Below are 17,001 nucleotides of genomic sequence, written 5' to 3'. Positions count from 1 at the left end.
TGTGTGTGTTCGTGTGTGTGTGTGTGTTTGAGAGAGAGAGAGAGAGAGAGAGAGAGAGAGAGAGAGAGAGAGAGAGAGAGAGAGAGAGAGAGGTTTGTCTTTCGCTGGGGTATGCAGTGCCTTGGCGTTGCACATCTACTTAATTTAATAATTAGGTCTTCGTGATGTTCTTTTAAAGTAACTAACATGTGTTCCCTTTGCCGGACCTCTGAACCAGTTTTGTGAATATGCAGGTTAAACTCGTGCTTTTTCTGTGTTATCAGTGTATTTCTCATCCAGGCATGGATGCCTCCTCTTAAATGGACAGCCCTTCGACAGCCCTTCCCGTGTAAACGATTGGGTTCAAAATCTCAAATCTTACCAGGCTTTTACATGGGATGTGGCCATCCTTCCGTTTTGAAAAATACCAGAACTCAACACTCTGCAACAGTATGGGTACTCTCTTTGCGAATGTAGAATTTTATGAATTATTTTCTTAAACGCCACACGTGTAAAACATTCCCTAAAAAATCCAGCTCCAAAAACCAGTCAGGATGTTTATTCCTGGTATATGTTCAAGTCAAGAGATTTTTTCTCCATGTAAAAGTCTTCGCAGATCTGTGTAGTGAGCAATCCTGTTTTGAAAAAGGACGTGCCTTTAAGCCTGTTTTGACGGTTTGATTGTTGAGATACCTGGTGGCAATGACCGCACGGGTGGCAAGAGGTAGTAATGCACAGATGACAAAAAACCGACCTGCATTTAAACAAAAGTTAGGAGGCCTTGATAGGGGGAAACATTTTGTTAATTTCCAGAATCTTTATGAAGAAATAATGAACGAGAAGAAAGTCTGGTCTTGAAGTAAATGCAAATTAAACTATGTATACTTTTGACAAACTTTTCTGTTCTTATTCACATGTTAAAATGTGTGCAGAGATCGTTAGTTACTTCCCCAAAACCATGTTTCAGGCAACAGGCAAACGGAAAATACTGGACACAAGCTATGCTGACCGGCTCATGGACTGACTACCTGATGCTGGAGTACACCAACAGTGGAAAAAGTCTGGAACAAAATGTTGCAGAATGTGAACCATGCACCGGACCACGTGACAACTCAGTATCTTCAAACCACGCAGGAATCTGTTCAACCAAAGATACTAGTTCAACACAGTCACACGATTTGTAAAAGTATATTTCAGCCTTCTGTAGCTCAGGGAGTTTGAACCCCACTCTTCATCCGTTTGGGAAAGTATTTCTGATTGTTTTGACTGCACAGGTTGGTAATGGTACTCTGATGCTTCTGCCTAGAAACCCCACTCGCTAGCGCACCAGCTGCCTGTTATGGGTAAGCGACGTGCCTGTATTTCCTGCAAAGCAAGACAGAATAAAACAGCAGCTTAGTTTGAGCTTTTAAGACATTCGTACCAGAGAAAACGTGTACGTGTTTGTTTGGAGAGGGTGGATAGAATCATAAGACACGCTGTGTCTATGTGACGTAGAGCAGGTTTTCAAATTCATGCTGAAGCACTGTGTGATCGCTATTTTTTTGGCATATCTTACCTTGATTTCAGATAGACTGGGAACCGAAATGAGGATGTTTACATGAATAAACTATGCTGATATGTATGTGTTTAGAAATAAAGAATAGTTTTAATGATATATGATGGTGTGTTTTTTTTTAACCCAATGTGATATTTTCGTATTTGAAAACAAATTGTACACTCTGTTGTCAATTTTACTTTCAGTTTCAGATAAATAAATCTATCATAATGGAAATCATCTGTTTGTGTTGTGTTACTTACCCATTTTGATCAATGTTGAGTCGTCCATATTCCTGTGTGTACGCATAGTATGCAGTTTGAAGGTAGTATATGTCCGAGCAAACATAGGAGGATGTGCTGTTAGGGTGTCTATCTCCTCATCCAGGTTTTCCAGATATTTGAATTTTGTTCCCTCTTGGAGTTTCTGCACTGACACCTGATAAGCAAAATACACGTATCACTCTGTGATCATGGCAAAATGCATCATCTGTATGCCCCGTTCAAAAATTACCTTGAGATTCTAAGATATACACATAAATTGCAGTGGATCACAAAAACAACACGAACAGTAGTACATGTATATATTCAGTTTAAAAATTCATGCAATGAGAGTCAATAACCCGATTTAACCCCAGGTAGATTCAGGGTCCCACTGACTGAATCTCATATGGTTGCTTTTTGGCACACACCACACATTTTTAATGGGACTGTGAGGTTTTGTTAATACAGTAAAATATATAGTAGCAACGTACTGTCTGTTCAGTGTTCGTGACGTTTGAGAATACCGATCTATGCACTAACGCATTGTCTTTTTGTAGTGTGACTGTCCGATATTGCGTACTCCTAAAAATCAATAATCAAAAAGTTTGAACTGCTGTAATCGTGTTTCAGCATATGTCTGACACTGACAGTGCTTATTTGCTTCCAAAACGGCTTGCGATATCACGCCATCAGCGTTTCGCCACTGCTCAGAAAATCTTATGATTTCAGATCTAGTTTGAGATCGGAAATCACGTGTGCTCGTTTAAAAAAAACTAAATTCATTTATTACTTCCCTTTGACCGTTTCGCAAGAAAAATGTCAGGATCACTATTAGATCTAGTATTAGCACATGAAAGCAGCCCACCGCCATTTCAAAAAAGTTTCACTGTTTAGTGGTGTCGATGTCATGTAGTGTCTTACTGTCGCAAATAAAAATACCAGGATAATTGCAGTTTTGTCCGCAAGAAACAGGCTTTGCGCAATGTTAACTTGATGTCTACATGTTTCGTTGTGTGACTGAAGAATTACTCAGAAAGAGAAAATAAGGATAGTCGCGTGTGAACATCACTGTGGAAGCATTTATTCTAAACTGGGCAGTTCAAGGACGAAATCCTTGATTAAAGATAGGAAAATAAACAACACCAGATGCCTGAAATAATAGCATAAATCCATAATCTTTACATGCTTACAGATCTGTGGAAGCACATCAACTGATCTGTGAAAAACACACCTGACTTCGATCTAGCATGCACGAGGTAGCGACTACGGACTAGTGTTTCAACATCACAACAAAGAGAATCACATACCATTTCGTATTGCCGCTTATGCTGGCTCTGTTTCAAGCAGTTCCTTGTGGCCTCGCCAGCATTTTGACGACGAAGAGGCTCAAACGGGCACGCTAAAACCTCAGGCTGGCTGAAAACCGGTCCGTATTCCACTTGTCTTCCTCACTGCTTGAGCCGGCCATATTTGTTGTTCAAGGCTCGTGACGTAGCACACGTATGTGCACAAGGTCATGAGCCAAGACTGCGCGCGCGATGGAACGATTCAGAACAACCAAAAACGAGTCAAAGTATACTTTTTGGATTTCTGTGTTCATTTTTACACACGCATTTGTGGTTGATGAATTAAGAGGGTCAACGTATCAAAAGTGACCCTAAACCTTGGACTTTTCCTTTAACCAATACAATGTAGTAGCTATATGGAGAAATACATTCTTGTTCTTCTTGTTCTTCTTGTTCTCTCTTTTTCTTGGTGCAAATGTGAACGTGACTGCATGACCCATAATACATTGGTGTTAAGGTGGACGACGACACGTACGTGATCATGGAGAACCTGCGCTACTTCCTGTCGGAGGAGAACCCCAAGGACCCGGTGTACTTCGGTCATCACTTCGGGCTGATCGCGGCGCAAGGCTACTACAGCGGGGGCGGGGGCTACGTGCTGAGCAAGGAGGCACTCAGGAGATTCGGACAGAAAGGTCAACTTGCTTTGTACAATTTTATTCAGAAAATTACAATAACAATGCCGCATACAATCACATTGATAGATGGAGCACAGCAAGCAAAGCTTATATACACGTGCTCTTAAAAGCAATATAATAATAGTTGATTAAAAGGTGAACTTAACTCTAGCCCCTACAATGTGGTGTTAAAGGGATAACACTCGGGAGATTCGGACAGAAAGGTGAAATAACTCTTGCTCCTACAATTTGCTGTTAAAGGGATAACACTCAGGAGATTCGGACAGAAAGGTGAAATAACTCTAGCCCCTACAATGTGCTGTTAAAGGGATAACACTCAGGAGATTCGGATAGAAAGGTGAAATAACTCTAGCCCCTACAATTTGCTGTTAAATGGATAACACCTGCGAAAAAGTTTCCAAATCGCTTCCAAGGTTATATCATAAGATTCTGCCTTACAAATGATGCTTTTGCGCAGGAGGAATGACTTCAGGGATGTTGCCGCAAGTTCATACCTATAGGACAAATGTCCTGAGCTCTTTAGCATCAATAGGACATCTGACTGCTTTCAGACATTTTAATAGGACATTATAATGTTGTGCAAAACACAAAATCATGTGCACACACACTCACACATCAGTATATGCACCAGCATTATGTGCGTATATACAATATATATTGTTTTATTAATTTTGTTTTAGGACAGGACACACACAAAAAAGAAACCAAAACCTCCAGCACTCCTAGTCTTACTTTGATTGGCACACAGACTGCATGATTTCCTGATAGAGCTTTTTCTTGACATATTCAACAAAACAGTTTGCCTATGTAGATGGTCTCTTTGCTTTCAAATTCTAACCAGCAAGTACTAAACAGGGTCAGCCATGAATAGGTAATCTTATTAAAAGACTGCCAAGTCTCGAAAATTTACTTTCCGTGATTGTGGAAGTTTCAGCAGCGACACTGTCATTGGTACTGTCATTTTCCCGAATGATGCTATTGCCAGCCGTGTTTTCCCATGTTCTTGGCCCTAATGTAGCACACGATGCCGTTGAAACGCCAAACGTGTTCAGCTTTTGTTGTTCTTTGGCAGGCTTTAGTTTTTTTCAGTGGTATAATTCAGTGCCGTGCGCTTCATCTCTAACCGAAAGCAAATTAAAGCAGACGCGAACCTTGGTCAGTTGGAGTTGTCTCCCGTACTCCTAACTTTGGTGTGCTGTAAACGGGTGTACGTAAACGGCTCATACCGCAAACGGTCAGGAAAACGCAAGATCTGTACTGTACAATTTCAGTGCAACTGTACGCGAGAGCGCTCTGTCGCTTTTTGAAGATTTCTATCATGAAAGAAAAATTATCAATTAACGAGCCAGTGTCCGAAGGAATGGAGTTCTTATCGGACAATGACCGCGCTCAGTTGAAAACGATAGGACATCTGACCGCCATGCGGCTGACGTGAATCGGACATTCAGTGAGCCTTTTAATCGGTCTATGTCCGATGTACGACGCCTAACGACATCCCTGCGACTTGACTTTGCAAAAGGAAGTTTGTTTGTTTGTTTGTTTGTTTGTTTGCTTAACGCCCAGCCGACCACGAAGGGCCATATCAGGGCGGTGCTGCTTTGACATATAACGTGCGCCACACACAAGACGGAAGTCGCAGCACAGGCTTCATGTCTCACCCAGTCACATTATTCTGACACCGGACCAACCAGTCCTAGCACTAACCCCATAATGCCAGACGCCAGGCGGAGCAGCCACTAGATTGCCAATTTTAAAGTCTTAGGTATGACCCGGCCGGGGTTCGAACCCACGACCTCCCGATCACGGGGCGGACGCCTTACCACTAGGCCAACCGTGCCGGTCAAAAGGAAGTGTTTTAACAGCTAAATCAAATGTCGCAGAGTAGGCCAAGAAAAAGCACTCTTTGTAGTGTGTTTGGGTTATTTCTAATCAGTTACGCCCGTTATTTGTGTACGTGATGAACGTTACGCCGCCCGGCAGAGCTTCTTGGCTACTTTTTGTTTTCAACACCCGAGAGAGGCAGCGCCTTGAAGCGCATTCACTCACTTTGATTTCATTCATTACCGTACGTGTGATGTTTTAGAGCAAATAGTGTCGTGTGCGTCGAGATGAAGGTACCGCAGATTCTTCAGATTTATTAAATTCGCCTGAAGCTCCCCCCCCCCCCCCCCCCCAAAAAAAAATAATAATAATAAAATAAAATAAGATAAAGAGAAGAAAAGAGGGCACGCTCGCTTGTATGGCGTCTCAGTGTACATTGACGTAGGGGTTGTTAGATCTCTACATCTTCATCCGCTTATTTCTGTTGCTTGTGGGATTTGATATCGTTTCTCGTTCAGCACTGATGCACATGTATATATATATATACATATATCGTTCTGTATCCCTTGGCCTGGAAAAACATAAGACATAAGATACTTTATATGTTATATTTATTGTCCATACAAAAACAATGGCTGAAAAAGTGTGGTTTGTCTAAGAGCAGATGAACTTTACCATCCATTGTTCAATTGCATGGACAATCAATGATCTCCCGTCTCCCCAGGCCAGGACCCCATGCTGTGCAAGCAAGATGGTGGCGCGGAGGACGCTGAGTTCGGCAAGTGTATGGAGAGACTGGGGGTCAAGACGGTCAACACCACGGACACCCTGGGCCGCTCCCGCTTCCACTGCTTCGACCCAGAGACTCACATCATGGGGGGCTACCCGCCCTGGTACTTCAAGTACGACGCTAACGGGGGCAAAAAGGTCGGTGGCATTTCAGTCTCAGTTGTTTCTCTCAATGTGTGTCTGTGTAACATGGTGAATTGTAAGAATGTCCAATAATTTATTGAGGTCTACAAGCACTACGTGTAGCCAAGACGTGTATCTATGACGTCACCTGTATACGTGCTGGACACTTGGTCTAGTGATTGACCACACCTGAAACTGCAACGCGAAGCAGACGATTTAACCGCAGACAGTGAATTGTATGACAGAAAGCACGTTTAAGCTAAAGCATGTACCTAACACTGTTCGCACATATGTGCATAAAACTGCCTTAGAATTACTGGTATTTGGAAAATGGCACGATTCATTCTTGACTGAAAGGTGCACGGGAATGCCTTCTCTCTTCGGTGCAAATAAATCCACCCACATTCACCTATTTCCTGCAAACAGCAAATACAATCCGGGTAATGCTTACCCTGGCCCTGTTCATGATAGTTTACAGTGCTGAAAATTTACACACACACAAAATAGAAATGATGTGGCTGTGTGTGTGTCTGTCTGGCGGTCTACTATTATGTAAATCATGCATGGCTTGTTGAAAGAGACCACACAAACAACTTGTGTCAAGCAGGAAACCACTATAGAAACTGACTGAATTGCTGTAGCCTCGCATTGGATCATTACGGCTCCAATATCCTTTGTGTGTGCAAGGCGGAAGCGCCTCAAACTGCATTGCACGCGCGTTGAAGTCTCTTGTTCAGTCTGCATGCACGTTTTGATCCTGTTTCTTTCTCCCTGTTTTGCGTGCACACAATGGATTCTATTCCTAATCCCCACACAATACGCTGAGCCAGCAGTACCGTGAATACGGCTTGCCAAACATGCAATATCCACAACACATCGATAAACGATCCATCATGTACCCGCATATTGATTTTTCCATGTCCACCCGCATATTGATTCTCTCATCTCCACAATCTTCTCTCCTTGCAGGGTCTGCACAGTATCAGCGACTACGCCATCACGTTTCACTACATCTACCCGTCCAAGATGAAGCGGTTGGAGTTCTACATCTACCACATGGCGGCGTACGGCGTCAAGCGAGGCTTCCAGCACCTCAACAACCCGCCCAAAGACAGGGTGCCCATCAAGCCCATCTACAGGGATCCACTTAAGAAAACATGACGTGACATGACATGACGTGACGTGACGTGACGTGACGTGACGTGACATGACGTGACATGACATGACGTGACATGACGTGACATGACATGACGTGACGTGACGTGACGTGACGTGACGTGACAAGCGAGGCTTCCAGCACCTTAACACTCAGCCCAAAGACAGGGTGCACATCAAGCCCATCTACAGGGATCCACCCAAAAAGACATGACAGACATGACATAACAAGACAATACGTGACAAGACAAGACTTTCTAGACATGACAAGACATGACATAACAGGACTTCACATGACATGACAAGCCTTTGCAAGACTTGCAAAACATGAAATGACAAGACATGAAATGGCATGACATAACAAGACATAAAATGACAAGACATGACATGCAATTCCATGAAAAGCTGTGATATGAAAACGAAACTGTTTAGTGTATTTCTTTACAGGGGCAGAAGATTTTGCACAATAATATTTCATTTCATGCAAAAATCCGCAATGTTTGTGGACTTGTGGGAAACAAAGGTATCATTTGCATGTGATTCGACGGACAGACTTTGTATTGGGTGTCATGCACGTGGTGATATTGACAATACAATTGTGGGTTGCTTTTGTTCTTGTGATTGTGACTTTCATGGGAACACTGGGGGATTGGGAGAAAGTCTATATGGGAGAGAGAGAGAGAGAGAGAGAGAGAGAGAAGAGGGAGAGAGAGATAGATAGATAGAGAGAGAGGGAGAGAGGAGAGAGAGAGAGAGAGAGAGAGAGAGAGAGAGAGAGAGAGAGAGAGAGAGAGAGAGAGAGAGAGAGACAATGACAATGACAAATCTTTATTTTTCGAGGGTGACAAGAATAAGCATAGATATGCTTTAAATTGTGTTTACTCTTGGAGGTAATGTTTGGGGGTTAAGACACATCGTGTTTTTGCTCCGTGAGAGTTGTATGTGAAACCGCAGCACAGTGACGAAGCACTTTGATTTCGAAAACGATAGTTTGACGGATGGGCTGAGGCGGGCAGAATGTTTAGCGTACCCTTTTATGGTAGTCTGCATTATAGTGTACATAACATCAGTGTCACTTACAGATCTAGAGAGAGAGACAGAGACACAAAGAGTGAGAGAGAGAGAGAGAGTGAGAGAGAGAGACAGAGAGAGAGAGAGACAGACAGAGAGAGGGAGAGACAGACAGAGAGAGAGAGAGAGACAGAGAGAGAGAGAGACAGAGAGAGAGAGAAAGAGAGAGAGAGAGAGAGAGAGAGAGAGAGAGAGAGAGAGAGAGAACATATCGTTCTTGGGGTGTTTGAGGATACAGTATTTATGAGGATTCAAAAAGTATTACAATCAAAGATATAGACCAAGGTTTTCAGTTGTGGTGTGTGTGTGTGAGAGAGAGAGTGTGTGTGTTTATTTGTTCAAGAGTTAATGGTTATTGGTTTCCCATAAATGCCCTCACACCTTCAAACACACACACACAAACACACACACGTGTACACACACACACGCGCGCGCGCGCGCACACGCGCGCGCACGCACACACGACCTCACACACACACACACACACACACACACACACACACACACACACACACACACACACACACACACACACACACGTGCCTTAAATAGTGTAGTTGAACCTACAGATGATGAATAATGAGTAGGCCCGCGTTTCGTTCATTTCGAAATGTCGGTTTTTCCCTTCGATGACTACGTATAGATCTGTAAGTGACACTGATGTTATGTACACTATAATGCAGACTACCATAAAAGGGTAGGCTAAACATTCTGCCCGCCTCAGCCCATCAAACTATCGTTTTCGAAATCAACGTGCTTCGTCACTGTGCTGCGGTTTCACATACAACTCTCACGGAGCAAAAACACGATGTGTCTTAACCCATAAACATTACCTCCAAGAGTAAACACAATTTAAAGAAGAAAGATCATCTGCTGTTTCTAGCCACACTAGCAAAAGAAAAATTAAACAGAGATTACAGCCACTTTTTAAAAGTATACACAGACGGCTCGACGCTGCCGGACGGCAGTGTGGGCTGTCTGTGCCTTTGTGATCCCAGAACTTAAAATCGAAAAGCGTTAAAACTGACTAAACAATGGCATCTCAATCTTTTCAGCAGAATTGTATGCTATTCTCATGGCAGTTTCATTTATCAATGATATGCCTGTCTCCCCCACAGGCGTGGTAAAATCTGCACTGACTCTAAATCTTCCCTAGAAGTCCTGGAAAATGGGACCAAAAACAGACCAAATATGCAACAAGAGATTTTATTCCTATGTCACCAAGTTATTTCACAGGGCACAGCCCTAGACTTGATGTGGATACCCTCGCATACTAATTTAAGAGGCAACGACCTAGCGGATACCGCAGCTAAAAAGGCAGCCCTTTGTTCTACCAATACAGAAATTAACATAGGCTTTTCCAGTTCAGAGTACTACAGCTTTATAAACTCACTTTTGTATACCAAACTTAAATGTAAATATTATAACAAGGACCCCATGAAATTCATCAAAGGTGGCTTCTTCCCCATACTTCCCCCTGCGTTGTTACGCATTCTAAGAAGGGCCCGCACCAAAGGCCTAAGTTGCACTGTATTTAAAAAGAACTGTGAGTGCGGCAGTCAGATAACCCTGGAACACATTTTTGTCAAGTGTGATACATAGAGAATACTACATGGCTTGCTGTGTCGTACCAGATTTACACGAGTTGTTTTTTTAAATATTGAACTGCGAGCGAAAGCAAGCTGTTCACTATTTGAAAAAGCAACGAGTGTAAATCTGGTACGACACAGCAAGCCATGTAGTATTCTGTTTATCCTACATACTGTACTTACGTGTATTTTACTGAAAATGTCCTGCATTCGAGGCAGCTAAATTGAAGACGCTTGTTTTGGAACCTCGATCTCTTCTAAAGCCTCGTGCAATCTATTACGTCAAAGCAAAGAAACGTCACTCTGAAAGTGTGGCGTGACGTGTTAGTTCTAAAGATTCATCGAGGGTAATTAGCGAGCGCAAGTTTTTTTCTTCTATAATGACGTTTGTCTCGGTGACTTTGGCATCATAAGCAGTGGAAAAAAAGGTCCCTGTCAGTCTTGCTTGACATGACCTCATTTACATGATATACACACGTGTGATTTGAACGATTATTATCTCACAGGTGTCTCTCTCACGTATGTAGGATAAAAACAAAATACCTAACGCCAGTTCAATTTTTTAACCCCGATGACAAACTTGGCCCAGATCATGAATCGTTTTTTGCGTTTTAAAGACTAAAACCCAATTTTTTTTATAAACTACCACCCAAATCACTTATGTGAAAATCGATTTTACTCTCAAAACTATTTTAGATGTATGTAGTTACTTGTATTTAGTGCCACCACTCTACCACCGATGAGACCTTACCCCCCCCCCCCCCCCCCCCCCCCCCCGTCCATACCCTGCCAAGGGTTCTAAAATGGCAGTCCACCAAACTTTTGAAATTAAATCAACCTTCTTATCATTAATTTCTACGTCAATATACGACAAACTATTTTATACGCAACAATATTTAGATGTCAGTACTATGTGTATATGTATATATATTTTTTTGTTTTTTGTTTTTTGTATGTACATAATTATACCCTATATCTGTGTGAGCGAATGTGTTCGGTGTGTCACTGTGGCATAGATAGCTCTTTTAAACTGCAAGTGAAATAATGTAACAAGGCCTACGTGCTGTACACATCTGTTTTTAAGCTCTCTCTGTACAAATCTGAATCACCTTTTTTAACCTTTGGTTTTATATCACTTCTTATAAAGTACCTTTTTGGAAAATAAACGTATACTTTTAACATCCTATTCCCAATGCTTTTGGAGACAACGGGTGCCAAACCCAAATATATTAAATCACACTATCTAGAAGAAGAATTTACTCCTCTTAACAAACTTTTATCATCACCACTCCTGCCCACCCCGTCATCCTCCCCTCTTTTCTCACTTTTACCAGCTTTTTAGCCTATCATCAACTCATGTCTCTAATAGAAATAGTTTCTGTGAGGACGTAAACTCCCCTTTAGTTTTTCCACAATGTGTCATCTGATTCTGAGTGTATGGTTCCAACACCGGATGCATCATATCCGTTTTTACATATTCCTTGTCAGCACTTGGTCGAAGAAACATGTTGCGGTTAAAAAATAAAATAAAATAAAAAGCCCACCACAACGTTGGTCGATAATATGCGTCAAGAGTCAGTTAATTGCTTATGTACCTGAGTGACGGTATCTGGACATGGGATAGGTAGGATACGTCAGTCATCAACCGGCAACTCAATCGCACCTCCCCTCCCCCTGTGAACATAAACAAATCTGGAAAAAAACAGGTTTTAAAAAAAGAGAGAATCTTGATGGTTAATTTACAACCGACATTTCGAATTGAACGAAACGCAAGCCCACTCATCATTCATCATATCTCAGAATCCAGAATATCTGTGAAAACAAGGAGTTTTAAATTGGGAGGGGGGGTGAAGGAATCTTAAGGGTGTTCCACTGTATACATTGAGACAAAGAACGACTATCAAGTGATGTAGGGTGTTCCACTGTATACACTGAGACAAAGAACGACTATCAAGTGATGTAGGGTGTTCCACTGTATACACTGAGACAAAGAACGACTATCAAGTGATGTAGGGTGTTCCACTGTATACACTGAGACAAAGAACGACTATCAAGTGATGTAGGGGGTTCTATATACACTGAGACAAAGAACGACTATCAAGTGATGTAGGGGGTTCCACTGTATACACTGAGACAAAGAACGACTATCAAGTGATGTTTTGTTCTGCTGATTGGTGCCGCGGCACTCTCGGGAGTAACAGGCCCACGTTGAGAAGAAGACATAGAACAAACACTTGATTAGCTGTCAACACTTCCCCCCTCCTCCCACCCCCACCCCCCCACCCTTAAAACACACACACACACACACACACACACACACACACACACACACACACACACACACACACACACACACCAATTTGGCTAAAAGCCTGCCTTACAAATACAAAAAGATAATACACCAAGACAAATAAAGATAAGATATTAAAATTAAACGTCTATCGGACATTAGCAACAGTACGTATCACCATCAATCATCAAATATTATTATATAAAAAGACATATGATTGTGTACTGAGTCTTCCGTCAACTAGACGTAAAAATAGCCTACACCAGTCATACACCAGTCATACACCAGTCATACATCAGTCATACACCAGTCATGCATCAGTCATACACCAGTCATACACCAATCATACACCAATCATACACCAGTCATAGACCAGTCATACATCAGTCATACACCAGTCATACACCAGTCATACACCAGTCATACACCAGTCATACATCAGTCATACACCAGTCATACACCAGTCATACACCAGTCATACATCAGTCATACATCAGTCATACATCAGTCATACACCAGTCATACACCAGTCATACATCAGTCATACACCAGTCATACACCAGAAGAAAGAAAGAACAAGAACAGAGAAAAAGTTAACGAAGAAAAGAAATATGGAAAAAAGAAACAGATTAAATGCTGGCGTTCGCAAGAAAACATGACGACAGGCACTAAAAAAACAGCAATGGTTGTCATTAAGTTGTGGTGCTGGGCTCTTCATAGTGTATCACTTAGCTTTCTATTGTGGCTTTATAGTGTATCACTTAGCTTTCTATTGTGGCTGTATAGTGTATCACTTAGCTTTCTATTGTGGCTTCATAGTGTATCACTTAGCTTTCTATTGTGGCTTTATAGTGTATCACTTAGCTTTCTATTGTGGCTTTATAGTGTATCACTTAGCTTCCTATTGTGGCTTTATAGTGTATCACTTAGCTTTCTATTGTGGCTTCATAGTGTATCACTTAGCTTTCTATTGTGGCTTTATAGTGTATCACTTAGCTTTCTATTGTGGCTTCATAGTGTATCACTTAGCTTTCTATTGTGGCTTTATAGTGTATCACTTAGCTTTCTATTGTGGCTGTATAGTGTATCACTTAGCTTTCTATTGTGGCTTTATAGTGTATCACTTAGCTTTCTATTGTGGCTTTATAGTGTATCACTTAGCTTTCTATTGTGGCTGTATAGTGTATCACTTAGCTTTCTATTGTGGCTTTATAGTGTATCACTTAGCTTTCTATTGTGGCTTTATAGTGTATCACTTAGCTTTCTATTGTGGCTTTATAGTGTATCACTTAGCTTTCTATTGTGGCTGTATAGTGTATCACTTAGCTTTCTATTGTGGCTTTATAGTGTATCACTTAGCTTTCTATTGTGGCTTCATAGTGTATCACTTAGCTTTCTATTGTGGCTTTATAGTGTATCACTTAGCTTTCTATTGTGGCTTTATAGTGTATCACTTAGCTTTCTATTGTGGCTGTATAGTGTATCACTTAGCTTTCTATTGTGGCTTTATAGTGTATCACTTAGCTTTCTATTGTGGCTTTATAGTGTATCACTTAGCTTTCTATTGTGGCTTTATAGTGTATCACTTAGCTTTCTATTGTGGCTTTATAGTGTATCACTTAGCTTTCTATTGTGGCTTCATAGTGTATCACTTAGCTTTCTATTGTGGCTGTATAGTGTATCACTTAGCTTTCTATTGTGGCTTCATAGTGTATCACTTAGCTTTCTATTGTGGCTTTATAGTGTATCACTTAGCTTTCTATTGTGGCTTTATAGTGGAAGACCTGTGTATAGAAGACGACACGTTACACGAAGAACAATAATGCAGGACTGCACAAAAAGGACAGACCTGTGACATGGTGGGCTGTTCTGACCTAACTTTGTTTTTAAATGTCACAGCAAGAGATTCATGCTAGTCAATCGTGCGCCTGTGGACTTGGTGCCAGGAGAGAAAAGCGGCCTGTGAAGTGACAGCTCGCAAGGGACACTTCCCCCACCTCGCCCCGAGTCCCTGTCCCGGTCTGACCGGTGTGGAGTTGCGTGTTCTGTGCACTACCACGCCAAATCCACAGAGATATAGAATATTCTATATCTCTGTGGCCAAACCGCTTTCATCGTTGTCATGGCAGTAACGTCAACAAATCGATTCTGCCTCTGCTTCTGCGGATGCTTGTGACGTCACAAGTTTATCCTCGAATCCAAAATGGCGGATCAACAGTGTCAACAACCTTGGCTTCGCAGTAGTTAGACTACTTAGAGACGTTTTCCGTCGATTCTCATCCACCGAAAATGTTTTAAACGACCGGAGACAATCCTCCATGGCCATTTGTCTCCCTCCATGGCTGCGACATCGTCGTCGAGTGACAAGGCGTGCCTGATAACGTGTCCGACGTGTGACTACTCGGTGCCGCAGCAGCCGGGCACTAAACGCACTATCTGTCCTAACTGCGGTAACTTCTACAGTCGGGAGCTTGCCGAGCGACCGCCATCACCACGAAGACGAATCAGACAGGACAGAACTGAACGAGGCCCCATTTACCGCGACAACCAGGTGATTTATTGACACGTTTCGCAACATTATTGATCTGGTTTTCCGCTCTAATTATTACGGCAAGAATGGCATGTAGTCAAGGGCAGATAATTGGAAAGTTGAGTAGTAGTCTACTAGTAGCGTTTACTAATTCAGTAATTGGGACCAGACTCATTTTATATTGGATTCAGCCAGAAATTGTGAATGAAATCAGAATAAGTGGTCAGTGAGGGGTAATCTTGAACTGTAGTGTGTTAAATTCATAGCTCAGAATTCAGAAGCATTTAAAGGCACAGCTAAGCCTCCCGTAAACCATCACAGATACTGTCAGGTTTTTACACACAGTACAAACACCCTTCCATTTGAACGCTCACCAAACGGGAACATCCTAGGTGCCCTCCGTAAAGAGCGAGCAATTTTCAAAAAATTTATTTTTGCGTGGTTTATCTTACCCCTGAGCCACCGTGAACCCGTGTGATCAAGTTTCCCTTTTTCACAATGTAGTCGTCAGTTAGTAATTTGAATGCGACTCGCTGTGAGTTTATCTGCAATAGCACGTTATTAAGTACCTCTGACTAAGCACGAAACAAACGGCTGTGGTTCACAAGAACTCTAGCGATGGCTTTTGACTGTTCAGAGGAACTGGCGAAAGGCAGGGGTGTACCTTAACTTTTTTTGCTACCGGCCAGGGGGGCCGGTAAGTCAAAAATTGAACCGGCCCCCCCAAATCCCAACCGGCCCCCAACTTGCCGGGATTTCTTACAACCGCCCCAGCGGCTCGTCGCTTGCTAACCACATACACAAAAGACGTACATTCATACTTATAATGCATACATGTGGATTTGCACTACTAATAACTACCACAAACACACAGAAAACTTGATGACTAAAATGCTATGTTTTAATATAATGATAATTAACCTTGTTTTAATAAAGAATTTAAAATAAAAGCCGCCACAAAGAAACAAGAAATCAAAACCACATTCACACCCTGTCACACAATCACACACTAAACCTCACTAAAAGTTACCCCTACCACACAATTTACAAAGTAATTTACTATGGAACTTTACTTACCACATAAACACACACTACAAAAGAGTAAATCAGCATTTTTTTAATTTAAATTATGTTTTTTGTTGTATAAAACCAAGTATAAAAAGCTGACTACAAACAAAACATTTTCTAAGTTGCTTTCTTGTTTTGTTTCTTTTTCTTTATGTCTGTGTTATTAATATTACTGTAAAAGTTGCATACCAGCCAAATTTACCACAGCTTAAGTCATAAATAATCAAAAGCATTACATTTCATTTCTATTTCCTAATGAAAACAAACAGATGTTCAGATTTCCTGATCCTAGAATTGTTCACAGGTGATCTTTATGCTTTTGATTCAGCAGAGTTGCATCCCTTGTCCTATTGTTGAAGGTCTGTCTTTTCTTCTTTATCACATATATATTATAGTGGATCTGGGTGGTTTTTTTTACTTCCTTAGTTGAAGGGAAATAATTGACAGCAGTAGTACTGTCACTACTTGTACTAAGTTGGTCAGCAAAGCTGGTGTTAACATATTTGGGAAAACGGTCTCAATGAGTATCCCTGCAGTCAATGACATAATTATATACATTTCCCAGAAACTGGATCAGTGGTACATAGCAGGCACATCAAAGGAAAAATACAGAGGGCTAGGGGGAATATGTTTGCTCTGGATGGGCGGTCAGATCAAAGGCAGATGCATTGTAAAAGCTGGTTGACCTGGGTCAATGACCGTTACTTGCAATCTGAACACAGCTGCCTGTCGAGACACTGACCTTCTTACTCGGGGTCAATGACCGAGTTTTTATCTGAGAGGAAACTGTTTTACAACATGT

General features: G+C 41.7%; 2 protein-coding genes and 1 long non-coding RNA gene across 5 annotated transcripts in view; 2 read left to right on the top strand and 1 right to left on the bottom strand.

The window, feature by feature from the left end:
- Window positions 1-8,263, top strand: part of LOC138982654 (glycoprotein-N-acetylgalactosamine 3-beta-galactosyltransferase 1-like) — a 23,550-nt gene extending 15,287 nt beyond the window's left edge. The window contains exons 6-9 of one of the 3 annotated variants that reach the window (XM_070355983.1): window positions 3,583-3,760; window positions 6,309-6,511; window positions 7,466-7,668; window positions 7,749-8,263. In XM_070355983.1, coding sequence (XP_070212084.1) covers window positions 3,583-3,760; window positions 6,309-6,511; window positions 7,466-7,657 — 573 coding nt within the window. In that variant the 3' untranslated portion in view covers window positions 7,658-7,668; window positions 7,749-8,263. Of the gene's footprint in view, window positions 1-3,582; window positions 3,761-6,308; window positions 6,512-7,465 lie in introns of all 3 variants that reach the window. The other 2 variants (XM_070355982.1, XM_070355981.1) reach the window with 2 other exon arrangements.
- LOC138982658 (uncharacterized) lies at window positions 130-3,474 on the bottom strand. Its single transcript, XR_011460919.1, has 3 exons — window positions 3,087-3,474; window positions 1,780-1,954; window positions 130-1,344 (listed from the first exon to the last, which is right to left on the bottom strand). It is a non-coding gene; the product is annotated as an uncharacterized lncRNA (long non-coding RNA).
- Window positions 8,264-14,776: 6,513 nt separating the features above from the next.
- LOC138982657 (probable E3 ubiquitin-protein ligase HECTD2) overlaps window positions 14,777-17,001 on the top strand; it is a 46,680-nt gene continuing 44,455 nt past the window's right edge. The window contains exon 1 of the mRNA XM_070355987.1: window positions 14,777-15,152. Within this exon, the coding sequence (XP_070212088.1) occupies window positions 14,940-15,152 (213 nt within the window). The 5' untranslated portion in view covers window positions 14,777-14,939. The remainder of the gene's footprint in view (window positions 15,153-17,001) is intronic.

The sequence above is a fragment of the Littorina saxatilis genome, linkage group LG12 (assembly GCF_037325665.1).
Source record: "Littorina saxatilis isolate snail1 linkage group LG12, US_GU_Lsax_2.0, whole genome shotgun sequence".
In the NCBI taxonomy this organism is placed as follows: domain Eukaryota; kingdom Metazoa; phylum Mollusca; class Gastropoda; order Littorinimorpha; family Littorinidae; genus Littorina; species Littorina saxatilis.
Note: the sequence above shows the minus strand (reverse complement) of the source record. Positions and strands in the feature narration are given on the sequence as shown.